Source organism: Pleurodeles waltl, chromosome 7 (genome assembly GCF_031143425.1).
Source record: "Pleurodeles waltl isolate 20211129_DDA chromosome 7, aPleWal1.hap1.20221129, whole genome shotgun sequence".
NCBI lineage: Eukaryota > Metazoa > Chordata > Amphibia > Caudata > Salamandridae > Pleurodeles > Pleurodeles waltl.
Window position 1 is genome coordinate 578,506,121 of NC_090446.1, and position 19,798 is coordinate 578,525,918.

Genomic DNA, 19,798 nt, shown 5'->3' on the forward strand with positions numbered 1-19,798 from the left:
CTAACTTGGACTTTTGTAAGTGTAGTAGGTAGCTTACAATGTTTTTAGCAGATGCGTGTAATGGTTGAATTTGATTATTATGGCAGTAATAAACAAATCTTTTCCACTTATTTGCATAGCAATGTCTTGTGGTTGGTTTCCTAGCTTGTTTTATGACCTCCATGCATTCTTGTGTAAGGTCTATGTGTCCAAATTCTAAGATCTCAGGAGCCAAATTGCTAGACTGAGCGATGCTGGATTCGGGTGTCTGATCTGTTGTTTGTGTTGAGTTAACAGATCTTGTCTGTTTGGCAGTCTGATATGAGGCACTACTGACAGGTCTAGTAGTGTTGTGTACCAAGGTTGTCGTGCCCAAGTTGGTGCTATCAGTAAGAGTTTGAGTTTGTTTTGACTCAATTTGTTTACTAGATACGGAAGGAGTGGGAGAGGGGGAAAAGCGTATGCAAATATCCCTGACCAACTCATCCTTAACGCATTGCCTTGAGAGTGAGCCTGTGGGTACCTGGATGCAAAGTTTTGGCATTTTGCGTTTTCTTTTGTTGGAAATAGGTCTATTTGAGGTGTTCCCCATCTTTGGAAGTAAGTTTTTAGTATTTGGGGATGAATTTCCCATTCGTGGATCTGTTGGTGATCCCGAGAGAGATTGTCGGCTAACTGATTTTGAATTCCTGGTATGAACTGCGCTATTAGGCGAATGTGGTTGTGAATAGCCCAATGCCATATCTTTTGAGCTAAGAGACACAATTGTGTCAAGTGTGTCCCTCCCTGTTTGTTCAGATAATAGATTGTTGTCATGTTGTCTGTTTTGACAAGAATGTGTTTGTGGGTTATTAGTGGTTGAAATGCTTTCAACGCTAGAAATACTGCTAGTAGTTCCAAGTGATTTATATGGAGCGGTCTCTGCTGAGTGTCTCATTGTCCTTGGATGCTGTGTTGGTTGAGGTGTGCTCCCCACCCTACCGTGGAAGCATCTGTTGTGATCACGTATTGAGGCACTGGGTCTTGGAAAGGCCGCCCTTTGTTTAAATTTATAGTATTCCACCATTGAAGCGAGGTGTATGTTTGGCGGTCTATCAACACTAGATCTTGAAGTTGAGCCTGTGCTTGTGACCATTGCTCCCAAGTACTGTTGTATTTGACACGGCTGTAGGTGTGATTTTTTGTAGTTGATTGAGAACCCTAGCTTGTGAAGGGTTTCTATAACGTACTTTGTGTGTTGTGAACACCGTTCTTGCGTATTGGTTTTGATTAACTAATCGTCTAGATACGGGAACACATGTATTTGCTGTCTTCTGAAATGGGCTGCCACTACGGCAAGGCATTTTGTAAAAACTCTTGGCGCTGTTGTTATTCCGAATGGCAACACTTTGAACTGGTAATGTACTTCTTGGATTACAAACCTTAAGTATTTTCTGTGGGAAGGATGTATGGGTATATGGAAATACGCATCCTTGAGGTCTAACGTTGTCATGTAGTCTTGTTGTTTGAGCAATGGGATCACGTCTTGCAGTGTCACCATCTGAAAGTGATCTGATTTGATGTAAAGATTTAAGGTTCTGAGATCTAAGATGGGTCTTAGAGTTTTGTCTTTTTTGGGTATGAGAAAGTACAGGTAGTAAACACCCGTTCATTTTCTGATGATTTGGTACTAGTTCTATTGCATCTTTTTGCAACAACGCTTGGACCTCCAGCTGTAATAGATCCATGTGTTGTTTGGACATGTGTGTTTTCGGTGGCACATTTGGAGGGAATTGTAGGAATTCTATGCAATAACCATGTTGGATAATGACTAGGACCCACGTGTCTTATTTTCTCCCAGTTTTGGTAAAAATTTCTTAGTCTCCCCGCCACTGGTGTTATGTGTTGGGGATTTGTGACACTGAAGTCACTGTTTATTTTGCGGGGTCTTGGGACTTTGGAACTTTCCTCTAGTTTTAGGGAACTGTCCCCCTCTGTATTGTCCCCGAAAACGTCCCCTCTGATACTGGCTCTGGTATGTGGGCCTTGTTTGTAAGGTTGAGGGTTCTGTGCTCTGTCCCCGAAACCCCCATCTAAACTGTGTTTTTCGAAATGTGCCTCTGCCCTGTGGGGAGTTGAGTGCGCCCATGGCCTTGGCCGTATCTGTGTCCTTTTTAAGTTTCTCGATAGCAGTGTCCACTTCCGGCCCAAACAACTGCTTTCCGTTGAAAGGCATATTTAGCACCGCCTGTAGAATTTCTGGCTTGAATCCTGAGGTGCGTAGCCATGCGTGTCTCCGTATGGTGACCGCCGTATTTACAGTTCTTGCAGCTGTGTCTGCTGCATCCATTGCCGACCGTATCTGGTTATTAGAGATACTCTGGCCTTCTTCCACCACTTGTTGCGCACGCTTTTGGAACTCTCTGGGTAAATGCTCTATGAAGTGTTGCATTTCGTCCCAATGAGCTCTATAGTATCTTGATAGCAAGGCCTGTGAATTGGCAATGCGCCATTGGTTGGCTGCTTGTGCCGCAACCCTTTTCCCCGCTGCGTCGAACTTGCGACTTTCCTTGTCGGGTGGTGGTGCATCTCCCGAGGTGTGTGAGTTCGCCCTTTTGCAAGCTGCACCTACTACCACTGAGTCCGGTGTTAATTGCTGCGTGATGTACACAGGGTCTGGTGGTGGTGGTGGTTTGTACTTTTTCTCCACCCTTGGAGTGATGGCTCTGCCTTTCACAGGCTCTTGAAAGACTTGTTTGGAGTGTTTCAACATTCCCGGTAACATAGGAAGACTCTGGTACTGACTATGTGTGGACGACAGAGTATTAAACAAAAAGTCATCTTCAATTGGTTCTGCGTGCAGGGTGACATTGTGAAATGCGGCTGCTCTAGACACCACCTGTATGTAAGCGGTACTGTCCTCAGGTGGTGATGGTCTCGCTGGGTAGCAGTCGGGACTGTTATCTGATACAGGCGCATCATAAAGATCCCATGCGTCAGGATCATCTTGGCTCATTCCTGTATGCGTTGGGGACTGCACCATTGGTGGAGTGGCCATTGCTGATGGTTGTGGTGAGCGATGTGGTGATGGTGGCGGAGTTACTTGTCTTGCCACCTTTGCTTGTGGCTGTTTGTCTTTCTCTTGGAAAGCAAGTTTCCTTTTCATTCGGATTGGAGGGAGAGTTCTGATTTTCCCCGTCTCTTTTTGAATGTGGAGCCTTCTCTGTGTGTAATCTGGCTCCCCTGCTTCTAGCTCCTGCCCAAATTTGTGTCCTTGCATTTGTGAGGACAGTCCCTGCTCCTCAATGTAGGAACTTGGTTTCAGCTCTGAAGCCGGATGTTTCGGTATTGAAACTTTTTCAACTGTCTTTTTCGGCTCCGAAGACACTTTTTTGGCTTTCGGTGTTCAGATATCTCGGTGCCGATCTTTTTCGGTGCTGGTTTCTCAATGTCAAGATTGCTCTGACCCGGTGTCTGTGTCGAGCCTGTTCTGTGCCGGTATCTCGACCGGAGTCGGATGACTTCGACACCTGCGTGCCCTTTTTCGGTGCCGAAGGCCGGTCACCTAATTTTCGGGTTAAGCCATGGCCTGTCGGCGGTGGCGTCCCCTGGGCTTTAATGTATTTTCCGTGAGTTTTGGCCAGTGGTGTTTTACTCACCGTTTTCAGAGTCTATTCGGTTTCGGCCTCGTCTGAGTCCGAATCCGCGATGAAGGCTTCTTCTTCCTCCAAGTCTTGGTGTCCTGCCGACGCCATTTGAAGTCTTCTTGCTCTCCGGTCTCTTAGCGTTTTCCTTGACCGAAACGCTCGACAGGCCTCGCAGGTATCCTCTTTGTGTTCGGGAGACAAACACAAATTACAGACCAGATGCTGATCTGTGTAAGGATACTTGTTGTGGCATTCGGGGCAGAAGCGGAGTGGGGTCCGTTCCATTAGCCTTGAAGACGCATGTGGTCAGGCCGACCAGGCCCCGCTGGGGAATCGAAACCCCTAAGGGCCACCGGAGCTCTTCAAAATTCGGTGTCGATCTGCGTTAACTAACCCAATACCGAACGCAAACAATACCGTCAAATTTTCCGAGATTTTAACTTACTTTCCGAGCCGAAACACGGAGCGAAGAGGAACACGTCCGAACCAGATGGCGGAAAGAAAAAAATCTAAGATGGAGTCGACGCCCATGCGCAATGGAGCCGAAAGGGGAGGCGTCCCTCGATCTCGTGACTCGAAAAGAATTCTTTGAAGAAAAACAACTTGTAACACTCCGAGCCCAACACTAGATGGCGGGATATGCACAGCATGTGTATCTGCAGCTACACATGCCATCGAACATATATATATATATATATATATATATATATATATATATATATATATATATATATATATACATACATACACATACATACATATATACACACACACATATGGAAAATCTCACTTACCCAGTGTACATCTGTTCGTGGCATGAGACGCTGCAGATTCACATGCTGTGCATTATCCTGCCATCTAGTGTTGGGCTCGGAGTGTTACAAGTTGTTTTTCTTCGAAGAAGTCTTTTCGAGTCACGAGACCAAGGGACTCCTCCCTTTCGGCTCCATTGCGCATAGGCGTCGACTCCATCTTATATTGTTTTCCCCGCAGAGGGTGAGGTAGGAGTTGTGTATATAGTAAAGGTGCCCATGCAATGGAGTGAGTATGTATGTACATAATGGATAAGTTACTTAGCTGTAAATCCTAGTTCTCTTCCAGGGGTATCCTCATCAAAGTCCTAAACATTGAATATTCCCGCCCTTGTGCGGAGACCCCGGAGCATATATAAAATACACACATATAAAGTATGAAATAGGCACGAAAAATATATATAGCATTTTTAGTAGACATATCTTTCATACTAAACTCATATATACATGTGTAAAACGGCAATGCAGGCTATAATCATAAACAGGCTAAAATGCTTTATTTCTATGAAGTTTTCTTTTTTTTTTAATCATAATAAAATTACAATAGAGAATAAATATCTACCCAAGCCCCCAAAACTGGGCTTAGGGAAATAAGCAGTAGTAATCACTAGAGAAAAAAGAGAAAAAACTACATTGAAAAACAATGGAGCATTCTTAGCTAATAGGCTGCATGCAGGTTAACACAGAAGAACCATAAAAAACTTGGCACCGTGCCTTTAAGACCCTGAGCACCTCCAGTATCCCACCATGCCTCAGGGGTGAAGGAGAGGTGACAGATGGTTCACAGTTAGGTCAGTACTTTTTTACGGTGATAATCTGTGTAACTGATTCGAAAGAAAGTCTGTCCTGCACTTCTAGGAGACGTGCGTTCGGGGAGGAGGGTGGGTTGTTTATGACTTTGATGAGGATACCCCTGGAAGAGAACTAGGATTTACAGGTAAGTAACTTATCCTTCTCTTCCAGGGGATCCTCATCAATAGTCATAAACATTGAATAGATTAGCAAGCCCATCCCTAAACTCTGCGGAAGTGCAGGAATAGACATGTATCATGCAAACAAATTTCTCAGAGAGGCCTGCCCCACTTGGGCATCTGCTCTTGCATCTGAGTCCAAACAGTAATGTCTAGTAAATGTATGTACAGACTTCCATGTAGCAGCCTTACAAATTGGAACATTGTTAAGGAGGGCAGCAGTAGCCGCTTTTCCCCTTGTGGAATGCGCTTTAGGTCTACCTAGTAGTTGTTTGTTAGCCAACTGGTAAGCATTAACAATACAAGAAACTATCCATCTTGATATTGTTCGTTTAGATGCTGCCTCTCCTGTCCTCAAATGAACATAATTTACAAACAAGTGGTTGGAATGTATAATCAATTTTGTTTTATCCAAATAAAATTTTTGCACTCTTTTCAGATCTAGGGAGTGCAACGCTTTCTCCGCCGGAGTCTCCGGATTGGGGAAGAAAGTCGGTAGAGAAATAGTCTGATGTGGAATTCTGACACCACCTTCGGTAGGAATGATGGGTGAGTTCGCAGAACTACTCTATTGTCGTGAAAGACTGTGTACGGTTCTTTGGAAGACCAAGCCTGAATTTCACTGACCATCCCCGCGGAAGTAATGGCTACCAAAAAAGCCGTCTTCCACGTAAGGTGTTGCAAAGAGGCTTTGTGTATAGGTTCGAAAGGAGGGCCCATAAGGTTTGACAGTACTATGTTCAGTTCCCATGGAGGGGAGGGTCTCCGAATGGGCGGAAAAACTTTTTTCAAACCTTCCAAGAAATCCTTGACTACTGGTTTCGTAAAGAAGAAGGATTCCTGAGAAGGTGACTTACGATAGGCTCTAATGGCAGACAAATGTACCTTAATAGATGATACCTGCAGACCGGACTTTGCCAGATGGAGTAAGTAAGACAATATGACATCCTCCTGAGCCCGTATGGCATTCTGACCTTGTTGACAGCACCATATGTAGAACCTCTTCCACTTAAGCGCGTAAGAACGCCGCGTGGAAGGTCGTCTGGACTCCTTCAAGATGTTCATGCACGCCTGCGAGAGCCCTAGGTGCCCATACTGCAGGAATTCAGGAGCCATGCTGTCAAGCTCAGAGAGAGTAGGTTGGAATGCAGAACCCTGCCCTCCATCCTGCTCAGAAGATCCGGTCTGCACGGCAGCCTCCTGTGAGGTTGTTCAGATAGGTCGAGGAGATCTGTGTACCAGAATTGACGGGGCCATTGCGGAGCTATGAGAATCATTCTGGTGCTGGATCTGTAAAGTTTGTTGATCACTGCCGGTATGAGGGGAATCGGTGGAAAAGCGTAGAGAAATATCCCTGACCAGTCGATCAACAGGGCATTCCCTCGAGATCCCGGACGGTAGAACCTGGATGCGAAGTCTGGGCATTTCTTGTTTACCTCGTCTGCGAAGAGATCCAATTGAGGTCGACCCAATTGAGCGAAGATGTCTTCGAAAACTTCGCCGTGTAGGACCCAATCGTGGGCGTCCTCTAGGTGTCTGCTCAGGAAATCTGCTTCCACGTTTTGTTGACCTGGTAGGTGAACAGCTGTAAGTGACATTCCTCTGGCCAGGAGCCAATGCCAGATTGTTTGGGACTCCCGAGATAGGGGTAGGGATCTCGTTCCCCCCTGTCTGTTCAAATAATCCATTGTGGTTGTATTGTCCGTTTGTATTAGGAGAGATTTCCCCTGAATCGATGGAGCAAAAGACTTGAGAGCCAGATGGACCACTCTGAGCTCCAGCAGATTGATGTGGTACTTCCTTTCGATGTCGGACCACAGGCCCTGAGCTTGAAGGGGACCTAGATGAGCCCCCCCATCCCTGAAGAGACGCATCCGTTATCAGAGTGTCGGATGGAATTACCTGGTGAAACGGAGCCCCTACTGACGGGTGAGGTCTGTGCATCCACCATTGCAATGACTGACGTGCTGCTATCGGCAGCCGCACTCTGTCCTCTGGCTCCAGTTGTTCTCCAACGCCTCTTGGAGGGGCCTCATATGCAGCCTGGCATTTGGGACAATGAAAATGCATGATGCCATGGAGCCCAGCAGAGATGTCACCTGACGGGCCGTAGGTTCGTCGGATTTTAACAGGTCTTGACACTTTCTCTTTATTGATAATAGTCATTCCTCCGAAGGATACACTCTTTGGAGCTCTGTGTTTAGTATAGCTCCCAGGTAGTGGAGGTTCTGTGTTGAAATCAAGGTGGACTTTTGGTAGTTGACTTGAAGACCTAGAGACTCTAAAACCTTGAGCACAATGTCCCGATGGGCTCTCGCCTGATCCGGAGAGGAGGCTTTCAGTAGCCAGTCGTCTAGGTATGGGTAGATGAAGATTTTTTGTTTTCGAAGATGTGCCGCTACCACTGCCACACATTTCGAGAAGACGCGGGGGCAGATTTCAGGCCGAATGGTAGCACTTTGAACTGATAGTGCTGTGAGGCTATCTGGAAGCGCAGGAATTTACGATGCTTGGGAACTATCGGGATGTGAAAGTATGCATCCTGCAGGTCGATGGAGCACATCCAGTCTCCCTGATGTAGCTGAGGGAAAATTTGGTATAGAGCCAGCATCCTGAACTTTTGCTTTCTTATGTACTTGTTCAGAACCCGTAAGTCCAGAATCGGTCTGAAAACGCCCTCTCGGCCTTTTTTCGCTACTAGAAAATAACGGGAGTAAATCCCCTTTCCTCTGTGTGCAAGCGGAACTTTTTCTATTGCCTTCTTTCGTAAGAGGGCGAGAGCCTCTTTGCGCAATAGGCTGACATGAGATGGATTGCATTTGGCTGGTGGCAAGTGCAGTGGAGGTTGTCTGAAAAGAAGAGAGTAGCCATTTTCGACAATATTGAGCACCCATTTGTCTTTTGTGATAGAGTGCCACTCGTGAAGAAAATCAGTGATACTTCCCCCCACCGGAGTGGTGCACAGTGTCGAGGGAAGCGAGTTCTCATTGCTTGGCCAGCGCTTTTGGTGTGGACTGTTGAGGTCTACTTGACCCTTGTTCCCTTGTGGCCTTACGAGCCTGAAAAAGAGGGTGTCCCTGCCTTTGCTGTGGCCTCTGGGACCAGTGAGGGGTTTGAACCCTCTGCTGGAAAGGGCGCCTGTCATAAGGCCTATACCTCCGCCTGAAGTCCTTCTTTCTTTCCAGGCCTACTGCCCTCATGGTGTCCACTTCAGTCTTCATGCGCGCCATTTCTTTGTCCGTATGGGTACCAAACAGCGAGTTCCCGTTGAATGGGAGATTTAGGATGCGCTGTTATGCTTCCTGTTTTAAACCAGTCAATCTCGACCAGGAAGACCTTCTTGCACAGATTCCATGTGCGTACCCATGTGCAGCTAAGTCTGCCCCATCTGCCGCTGCGCTGATGACTTGGTTGGATACCAGACATCCCTCTTGCAGGATCTCTTGGAAGTCCTGTCTGTCTTCCCTAGGTAATTTTTCTGTGAACCTGTTGAGAGAGTCCCACAGAGAACGGTCATATCTGCCTAGGAGTGCAGACGCGCTGGAGACCTTCATTACAGATGCCGCTGTACCGCACATTTTTCTTCCCAGAGAGTCTAGATGTCTGCTCTCTTTGTCCGGTGGGACTGTGGAGGATGATGCCACGAGTGAGTTTTTCGGGCTGCGGCCAATATTACGGAGTCCGGTGGCAGATCCTTTCTTAGGAATAAAGGATCTTGTTCAGGCGCTTTATATTTTTTCAAAATCCTAGCCAGAGCAGATTTGAGGGTGGCTGGCGCCAAAAAAGTGTCCATGGTTGGCTGCAACAGACCAGGCACTAGCGGCAGTAGCTTTTTCGAAACTGCTCCATGTTGTAGAGTCTCAAAAATGACTGATGAGGAGGTTGATGGTTCTGGAACCTCTATATTTAACTTCTGTGCTCCCCTGAAAAGTACCTCATTAAAAGTAGTGATGTCATCCACCGGTGAGACTAGAGCTGGTGGAGAATCTGTTAAGGTGGGGGAGTAACGTCCGACGGATGACCCTGACGACGACCAAGAGGGTGATCTTCTGTATCCTGATCGTGACCTAGATCGTCGCTGGGAACGTGAACGGCTGCGAGACGCTGTAACAGAGCGCCCAGGCCTCGTGGTCGGTTGGCGAGAAGCAGAACGAGCCCGTCCTGCCCGTGCTGTCGGTGATGGTGTTCTCGGGAGAGAGAGGCAGTAGGAGAGTACATCCGTGAATACTGCGAATCCGGGGAGGCCGCTGGTCTGTTAAGGCTCTCCAACCATCTTGGCGACAAATTGATGGGTGAAACATGCCCCGATGATGCCGCTCTCGAACAAGATGAATCACTCCTTATGGAGACCACTGGAGATGGAGCGGCCTTATCTGCTGGCGGAAGTCGATGTTCTACTCCCTGCAAGACAGGTAAAACCTGTGTCGACGTCGACAGCTGTACTGACGTCGAAGGGAGCGCCGCCGGTTGTTCTTGCCTCGACGTTGAGTGCCTCGAAGTTGAGTGTCTTGACGTCGAACGGCGATCTCTGGACCTCGACCTGCTCGCCGTCGTGTGCCTCGACGTGGAGCGGTGGGCGGCCGACGGCGGATGTCGCTCTCGCCGCCGTGGCGACTTCGACGTCGTGTCTCTTGACATCGAGGGGTGCAAGGCCTTCGACGGCGAACGGGCGCGCCGGTGATGGCTCGACGTCGATCAGCGGGCTGCTGTCGACGGAGATATGCCCCTGCGATGGCCATGTTCCCTCGACGCCGTATCCTTCGACGTTGGGCGGGTCACCGTCGACGGCGATCTATGGCGGTGAGATGGTGGCAGTGACGACGTAGACGTGGAACAAACAGGTACTTTCCTACCTGCTGACGTCGACCTAGCCATTCTCTCCTGAGAGTGGCTTGTTGGCTGCCTGGGAAGCGAAGAGGATGATGTTTTCTGCCTCTCGTGAAGCCCATGAAGCCTGATCTTTTCTCTGTCCTTCAGAGTCCTCTTTGACATGTTCTTGCAGTGTTTGCAAGTGTCAGGGCAGTGACTCTGAGGCAGGCACACAATACAAAGAGAGTGTGGATCTGACTGGGCCTTCTTCCCACAGGAAGGGCATTTGACGAAAAGAGAAGGCATTTTTCTGTCAGGAAAAAACTGCCAAACTCAGACAATGATGTTAGATGTTGAGTAAAATAGGAAAAAACGCTGTTTTAAAGTATTTTTCTGAGAAAAACTCAGAAAAACTGAGAGCTCAATGCTCCAGGATCCTCTCAGAAGAAGCTGGAAAAAAGAACTGACCTAACTGTGAACCAGCTGTCACCTCTCCTTCACCCCTGAGGCATGGTGGGATACTGGAGGTGCTCAGGGTCTTAAAGGCACGGTGCCAACGTTTTTATGGTTCTCCTGTGTTGACCTGCATGCAGCCTATTGGCTAAGAATGCTCCATTGTTTTTCAATTTAGTTTTTTTTTCTCTTTTTCTCTAGTGATTACTACTGCTTATTTCCCTAAGCCCAGTTTTGGGGCTTGGGTAGATATTTATTCTCTATTGTAATTTTATAAAGATCAAAAAAAAAAAAAAAAACTTAATAGAAATAAAGCATTTTAGCCTGTTTATGATTATAGCCTGCATTGCTGTTTTACACATGTATATATGAGTTTAGTATGAAAAATATGTCTACTAAAAATGCTATATATATTTTTTTTCCGTGCATATTTCATACTTTATATGTGTGTATTTTATATATGCTCCGGGGTTCCCGCACAAGGGCGGGAATATTCAATGTTTATGACTATTGATGAGGATCCCCTGGAAGAGAAAGGTAGGAGTCCCTCGGTTGCATGACTCGAAAAGACTTTGGAAGAAAAACAACGTATAACACTCCGAGCCCAACACTACATGGCAGGATAATGCACAGCATGTGTATCTGCAGCTACACATGCCACCAAACATTTAGGCATATAGGTTTTTATATAGAAAAATATTTTCTTAATTTATTTTAGAACCATAAAATTCAGAATTCAAGTAAGTACATAACTTGTACTTGGCATAGGTAAAATAGAACTTTGAAGTAAAACAGTAATGTACACAGTTTGGCATAAAATGGCAATAAGCTATTTTAGAAGTGGACACTGCAAAATTCAACAGTTCCAGAGGGAGGTAAGTAAAGGTTATTTTGTCAGGTAAGTAAAGCACTTACAAGTTCAGTCCCCGGGACATAGCCAGCCCACCGTTGGGGGTTCAAGTCAACCCCTAACACCCAGCACCAGCAACACAGGGCCGGTTAGGTGCAGAGGCCAAAGAGGGGACCAAATAGCATACGTGCTTATGGAGACTAGGGGTGCTCCGGTTCCAGTCTGCTAGCAGGTAAGTACCTGCGGCCTCAGTGAGCAGACCAGGGGGGTTTTGTAGAGCACGGGGGGGTCCCAAACAAGCACACAAAATACACCTTCATCTGCACAGGGCAGCCGGGTGCAGTGTGGAAAGCAGGTGTCGGGTTTTGTATTGGTTTCAATGGAGGCACCCGGGGTCACTCTGGCGATGCAGGCAAGGAACGGAGGGGGGAGAGATTCTCAGGCCAGCCACTGACTGGGCAAGGACAAGGGCCACCTGTTGGTCACTCCTGCACCGGTAGTTGGCTCCTCTCGGGCCTGGGGGCTGAGGGTGCAGTGCTTCTTCCAGACGTCAGGTTATTTGTTATTGGGCAGTCGCAGTCAAGGGGAGCCTTTGGATTCTCTCTGCAGGTGACGCCGTGGGGCTGCAGGGAGGCCAGGTCGTGGGAGTCACCTGGGGGTCCTCGCTGCAGTGTTGGTTTCTTTGGACACGGGCCGGGGGCATCGGGTGCAGAGTGTTGGGGACTCATGGTTCCAAAGTGACGCTGGCGTCCCTTTAAAGATGGGTTCTTCTTTGTAGATTAGACACAGCCGCTGTCCACAGGGGTGTATTGGTCCTTTGGGTTGCAGGGCAGTCCTCTGAGTCAGCAGAGGTCGCTGGTCCCGCTGGATGTGTCGCTGTTGAAGGTTCTCTGAATCTGGAGACAGGCCGGTAGGACGGGGCCAAAGCAGTTGTCGTCTCAGTCTTCTCTGCGGGTTTTCAGGTCAGCAGTCCTCCTTGTTCAGGAATCTGAAATCCTGGGTTCAGGGTCGCCCCTAAATACTGAATTTAGGGGTGTGTTAGGGTCACAGGGCAGTAGTCAATGGCTACTGTCCTTGAGGGTGCCTACAGCCTCCCTGTGTTTCCTCCCTTTGGGGAGGGGAGCACATCCCTATTGGGCTAAATCATCCAAAACAATATGGTGGATTTTCTACGGAGGGGGTCACTTCAGCTCTGGTCACCTTAGGGGTGGTCCTGGCTGATGGGGTGGCTCCTCCTTGATTTTCTCATTATTTCCCCAGACCTGCCACCAAAATTGGGGGCTGTGTCCAGGGGGCCAGCATCTCCACTAGCTGGAGTGCCCTGGGGCATTGTAACACGAAGCCTGAGCCTTTGTGGCTCACCACTAGGTGTTACAGTTCCTGCAAGGGGGGGGGGGGTGAAGAACCTCCACCCAGTGCTGGCTTTGTTTCTGGCCGCAGAGAGCACAAAAGCTCTAACCCCATGGGGTCAGAAACTCGTCTCTCAGTGGTAGGCTAGCACAGACCAGTCAGTCCTGCACTGAGGGATTGGGTAAATTACATAAGGCACTAAGATGCCCTCTGTGTGAATTTTTTAATAAATCCAGCACTGGCACCAGTGTGGGTTTATTATTCTGAGACGATTGATACCAACCTTCCCAGTGTTCAGTGTAGCCATTATGGAACTGTGGAGTTCGTTTTGACAAACTCCCAGACCATATATTTAATATGGCCACACTGTACTTACAATGTCTAAGAAGAGACCTAGACAGGAGAAAGAGAAAGAGAGAGCGAGAGCGAAAGAGAAAGAAAGAGAGAGAGAGAAAGAGAGAGAGAGAGAAAGAGAAAGAAAGAGAGAAAGAGAAACAGCGAGAAAGAGAAAGAAAGAGAGCAAGAGAGAAAGAAAGAGAGTGATCGCTTTTTGAAGCACTATAGGCTTATGGTCTTGCCTACCTGAAACTGACCACCATCAACAGACCACTCCTTTTTTCGCTTCTCTAGTGTCAACAGCCAAATGCCTTAAGTGACCCAAGGGGCTTTTAAAAATTCTCTCTATGCACCAGTCATGGAACAGAGAGCAAAACAGCTAAGAGAATGCTATGGGCTGTTGAGACTTGGATGTTTATCCTTTATTGTGAATTTCCAGTGGCAGTTGGGGTAAAATATCATACTCGAAAATAGCATAGAGGAACCCCTGGGATCATATGCTGGCTAGATTCCATTCCCAAACTAAGCTCTCTCGGATCACCTCTATTATCAATGGTGGGGGAAAAAAATTGTGAGGCATGTACATGGGCATTGTGGGATTACTTTTGATGTTCTAAGAGGGCTCTGCCTATTTCAAAGCCCATTCACTAAGATACATTTTGTAACAAACTCTCCTAAGCCCAACCACTAGAAGACAGAATTGTGAAAAACATGTAATTCTAGATGATTTCCCGCTTAAAAAAAGTTATTAGTACTTTATGACCCTATCCAAAACTCAGGGACAGAGGCCATAAAAGTGTGGTCTAGCTTTGTGCCTGCATCCAATGCAACCAGCAATCCTCTTACCCTTTGCTATGGCCAGGTGCGCCAGTAGTGAAATTGTCTGGATGGTTTTTCCAAGCCCCATTTCATCAGCCAAGATTCCATTGAGCTTCTTCTCATACATGGTGACCAACCAGTCAAGACCGATGTGCTGGTACTCACGTAAAGTCCCACGCAAAAGGAATGGAACTGGAGTCTTCACCTAAGAAGAGAAAAGTGCAAATTATTCACTGTAGTGACAAGTAAAAAGTCTATCATAAGTCCAGCTACAGAGAAACAGCACTGAGACAGAACAATGCATCAATTTTAGCCAAAATGTTACTTTTTGAAGGTCGGTTTTAAGCTCGGCCTGAACAGACCTAGCCTCCCTAATTGCTGCACCACTTCACACACTTTCAATGGCTGCCAGCATTCCTCTACAGCAGTGGTTCCCAATCTGTGTGCCGTCAAGACTAGCCATGGACGCCGCAGTTCACTGAAAATATCTGCTCCGTTTGGTAATTATCAATATGTTCTTTTCTTTTGATGAAGCAGCTAACCAGGTAGAGGTGAAAGTAAAACTGAAGGCTGAGCGTGCCAGACTAGAGCACCTGCATTACCCAAAAGGAGAAAGCAGACAAGTTATTTGATCTTATCAGATAATTATGTCAGTGTTTCTTTCCATTATCTGGGTATGTTTTATGAACTGCAGCCAATAATTCTGTGTACTGGCATTAAGAATTTCTCTGTGTGGCGTTTTTTCTTTTCTTGGAACAGCGCATTATGTCAGTCTTGCAACCCTACCCTAGCCGCCAGCTTGACAGAGCCAAAACACAAAGGCAAAAGATACTTATTACTGTAAGTGTATGGCATTTGTCGGCAAAATCCAATCTTTATGACACTGTGATATTTAGTAACGGTTTTTTTCAGAGTAGGATTGTTCGATTCTGATCTGTTTCAGGCCTCCCCTCCTCTATATTGGCTTATTTTATAATTACAGCGTAATTAAAAAAGAAAAGAAAAAAATGCAAACCTGAATCTGCAGGGCTTTAGGCTCAGTTGAAATGACACTCCAGCTTTTGCAAACATTGATGCATATTTACCATTTCCAGTACCTCGCCACCAGCTTCAAACCCTTGCCTTCTCCTAATTTTAAAATTAGAAAATGCAATGAGTGGAGCTTGCAGGAGCCACTACTCAGGTTAACAAGCATTTGCAATGCAACCGGTCTCGCATTACGACGAGTTAGAGCTATTAGCTTGTAAACTCCTAACCGGACTTTTCTTGCCACATTAAATGAAACGAGAAAAAAAATAAAAAACACTGTAAAACACAGCACGATTGAGCTGCGAAATAAAGAGAAAAAGTAATCCAGAAACCATACGGAAAACATGGAACCTCATATGTTTCCAATAGTTTACCAGTGCTCTCGAGGAGAGCTAAACACTGGAAAAGGCATGACGAATGCATGTGTAAGGAAATGCCTAAAACAAGCGGATTTTAAAAGGCAAGCCCACGAGTCAATGAAAGTGACTGACTTAACATAGGCGTGGTTAAAATCCCCCTAAAGAGAGATTAGAAAAGGGATGGAGCGCTTTGAGCTCGCCCCAAAAAAGTGTATATCTATGGGGCATGAGAAGCAGGTGCATTAAAACAGGCACTGATAAAGCCTGTAGGTCTTGTGTTGGCAAGCTGGTAAGATGGTTACTGTAAAGAAATGGCTCCCTGTTGCAGTTACCCCCCACTTTTTGCCTGATACTGATGCTGACTTGACTGAGAAGTGTGCTGGGACCCTGCTAACCAGGCCCCAGCACCAGTGTTCCTTCACCTAAAATGTACCATTGTATCCACAATTGGCACACCCTGGCATTCAGATAAGTCCCTTGTAACTGGTACTTCTAGTACCAAGGGCCCTGATGCCAAGGAAGGTCTCTAAGGGCTGCAGCATGTCTTATGCCACCCTAGAGACCCCTCACTCAGCACAGACACACTGCTTACAAGCCTGTGTGTGCTAGTGAGAACAAAATGAGTAAGTCGACATGGCACTCCCCTCAGGGTGCCATGCCAGCCTCTCACTGCCTATGCAGTATAGGTAAGACACCCCTCTAGCAGGCCTTACAGCCCTAAGGCAGGGTGCACTATACCATAGGTGAGGGTACCAGTGCATGAGCACTGTGCCCCTACAGTGTCTAAACAAAACCTTAGACATTGTAAGTGCAGGGTAGCCATAAGAGTATATGGTCTGGGAGTCTGTTTTACACGAACTCCACAGCACCATAATGGCTACACTGAAAACTGGGAAGTTTGGTATCAAACTTCTCAGCACAATAAATGCACACTGATGCCAGTGTACATTTTATTATAAAATGCACCCCAGAGGGCACCTTAGAGGTGCCCCCTGAAACTTAACCGACTATCTGTGTAGGCTGACTAGTTTTAGCAGCCTGCCACAAACCGAGACATGTTGCTGGCCCCAGGGGGAGAGTGCCTTTGTCACTCTGAGGCCAGTAACAAAGCCTGCACTGGGTGGAGATGCTAACACCTCCCCCAGGCAGGAATTGTCACACCTGGCGGTGAGCCTCAAAGGCTCACCTCCTTTGTGCCAACCCAGCAGGACACTCCAGCTAGTGGAGTTGCCCGCCCCCTCCGGCCAGGCCCCACTTTTGGCGGCAAGGCCGGAGAAAATAATGAGAAAAACAAGGAGGAGTCACTGGCCAGTCAGGACAGCCCCTAAGGTGTCCTGAGCTGAAGTGACTCTAACTTTTAGAAATCCTCCATCTTGCAGATGGAGGATTCCCCCAATAGGGTTAGGATTGTGACCCCCTCCCCTTGGGAGGAGGCACAAAGAGGGTGTACCCACCCTCAGGGCTAGTAGCCATTGGCTACTAACCCCCCAGACCTAAACACGCCCTTAAATTTAGTATTTAAGGGCTACCCTGAACCCTAGAAAATTAGATTCCTGCAACTACAAGAAGAAGGACTGCCTAGCTGAAAACCCCTGCAGAGGAAGACCAGAAGACGACAACTGCCTTGGCTCCAGAAACTCACCGGCCTGTCTCCTGCCTTCCAAAGATCCTGCTCCAGCGACGCCTTCCAAAGGGACCAGCGACCTCGACATCCTCTGAGGACTGCCCCTGCTTCGAAAAGACAAGAAACTCCCGAGGACAGCGGACCTGCTCCAAGAAAAGCTGCAACTTTGTTTCCAGCAGCTTTAAAGAACCCTGCAAGCTCCCCGCAAGAAGCGTGAGACTTGCAACACTGCACCCGGCGACCCCGACTCGGCTGGTGGCGATCCAACACCTCAGGAGGGACCCCAGGACTACTCTAAGACTGTGAGTACAAAAACCTGTCCCCCCTGAGCCCCCACAGCGCCGCCTGCAGAGGGAATCCCGAGGCTTCCCCTGACCGCGACTCTTTGAATCCTAAGTCCCGACGCCTGGGAGAGACCCTGCACCCGCAGCCCCCAGGACCTGAAGGACCGGACTTTCACTGGAGAAGTGACCCCCAGGAGTCCCTCTCCCTTGCCCAAGTGGAGGTTTCCCCGAGGAACCCCCCCCTTGCCTGCCTGCAGCGCTGAAGAGATCCCGAGATCTCTCATAGACTAACATTGCGAACCCGACGCTTGGTTCTACACTGCACCCGCCCGCCCCCGCGCTGCTGAGGGTGAAATTTCTGTGTGGGCTTGTGTCCCCCCCGGTGCCCTACAAAACCCCCCTGGTCTGCCCTCCGAAGACGCGGGTACTTACCTACAAGCAGACCGGAACCGGGGCACCCCCTTCTCTCCATTCTAGCCTATGTGTTTTGGGCACCACTTTGAACTCTGCACCTGACCGGCCCTGAGCTGCTGGTGTGGTGACTTTGGGGTTGCTCTGAACCCCCAACGGTGGGCTACCTTGGACCAAGAACTAAGCCCTGTAAGTGTCTTACTTACCTGGTTAACCTAACAAATACTTACCTCCCCTAGGAACTGTGAAAATTGCACTAAGTGTCCACTTTTAAAACAGCTATTTGTGAATAACTTGAAAAGTATACATGCAAGTTTGATGATTTGAAGTTCCTAAAGTACTTACCTGCAATACCTTTCGAATGAGATATTACATGTAGAATTTGAACCTGTGGTTCTTAAAATAAACTAAGAAAAGATATTTTTCTATACAAAAACCTATTGGCTGGATTTGTCTCTGAGTGTGTGTACCTCATTTATTGTCTATGTGTATGTACAACAAATGCTTAACACTACTCCTTGGATAAGCCTACTGCTCGACCACACTACCACAAAATAGAGCATTAGTATTATCTCTTTTTGCCACTATCTTACCTCTAAGGGGAACCCTTGGACTCTGTGCATACTATTCCTTACTTTGAAATAGTGCATACAGAGCCAACGTCCTACATTGGTGGATCAGCGGTGGGGTACAAGACTTTGCATTTGCTGGACTACTCAGCCAATACCTGATCACACGACAAATTCCAAAATTGTCATTAGAAATTGATTTTTGCAATTTGAAATTTTTCTAAATTCTTAAAAACCCTGCTAGGGCCTTGTGTGTTAAGTCCCTGTTTAGCATTGTCTTTTAGAGTTTAAAAAGTTTGTTAAAAGTTTGAATTAGATTCTAGAAACAGTTTTAGATTCTTAAAAAAGTATTCCAACTCTTAGCAGAATAATGTCTGATACAGAGATGCAGGTGGTGGAACTCGACACCACACCTTACCTCCATCTTAAGATGAGGGAGCTAAGGTCTCTCTGTAATATAAAGAAAATAACCATTGGCTCCAGACCTACCAAAATTCAGCTCCAGGAGCTGTTGGCAGAGTTTGAAAAAGCCAACCCCTCTGAGGATGACTTCACAGAGGAAGAAATTAGTGACTTGGAGGGCAATTCCCCCCTTCCAGTCCTAAATAGGGAGACCAGGGCCTCTCAAGCCCTGTCTCCAAAAATGATAGTCAGAAATGTTGCTTCCCTCACAGGAGGGTCCAGCATTTCTGAAATCACTGAGGATGCTCTCAGTGAAGATGACCCCCTGTTAGCCAGGATGGTCAAAAGATTGGCTTTGGAAAAGCAGCTCCTAGCCATAGAAAGGGAAAGAAAAGAGATGGGCCTAGGTCCCATCAATGGTGGCAGCAACTTAAATAGGGTCAGAGATTCTCCTGACATCCTAAAAATCCCCAAAGGGATTGTAACAAAATATGAAGATGGTGATGACATCACCAAATGGTTCACAGCTTTTGAGAGGGCTTGTGTAACCAGAAAAGTGAACAGATCTCACTGGGGTGCTCTCCTTTGGGAAATGTTCACTGGAAAGTGTAGGGATAGACTCCTCACACTCTCTGGAAAAGATGCAGAATCTTATGACCTCATGAAGGGTACCCTGATTGAGGGCTTTGGATTCTCCACTGAGGAGTATAGAATTAGATTCAGGGGGGCTCAAAAATCCTCGAGCCAGACCTGGGTTGATTTTGTAGACTACTCAGTAAAAACACTAGATGGTTGGTTAACTGGAAATGAAGTGTGTGACTATGTTGGGCTTTATAATTTGTTTATGAAAGAACACATTTTAAGTAACTGCTTCAATGAAAAGTTGCATCAGTATCTGGTAGACCTAGGTCCAATTTCTCCCCAAGAATTGGGAAAGAAGGCAGACCACTGGGTCAAGACTAGGGTAACCAAAACTTCCACTGGGGGTGACCAAAAGAAAGGGGTTACAAAAACTCCCCAGGAGAAAGTGGGTAACACTAGAAACAAAGAAAAAGAGTCCTCTGTAGGCCCCCAAAAACCAGAACAGGTGGGTGGGCCCCAAGACACAACCCAAA

At 47.1% G+C, this 19,798-nt stretch overlaps 1 protein-coding gene across 1 annotated transcript in view; it reads right to left on the reverse strand.

The window, feature by feature from the left end:
* The window catches only part of SRCAP (Snf2 related CREBBP activator protein), a 1,275,580-nt gene that overhangs the window by 746,368 nt on the left and 509,414 nt on the right, over positions 1-19,798 (reverse strand). Inside the window, exon 13 of the mRNA XM_069201690.1 lies at positions 14,033-14,210. Coding sequence (XP_069057791.1) covers positions 14,033-14,210 — 178 coding nt within the window. The remainder of the gene's footprint in view (positions 1-14,032; positions 14,211-19,798) is intronic.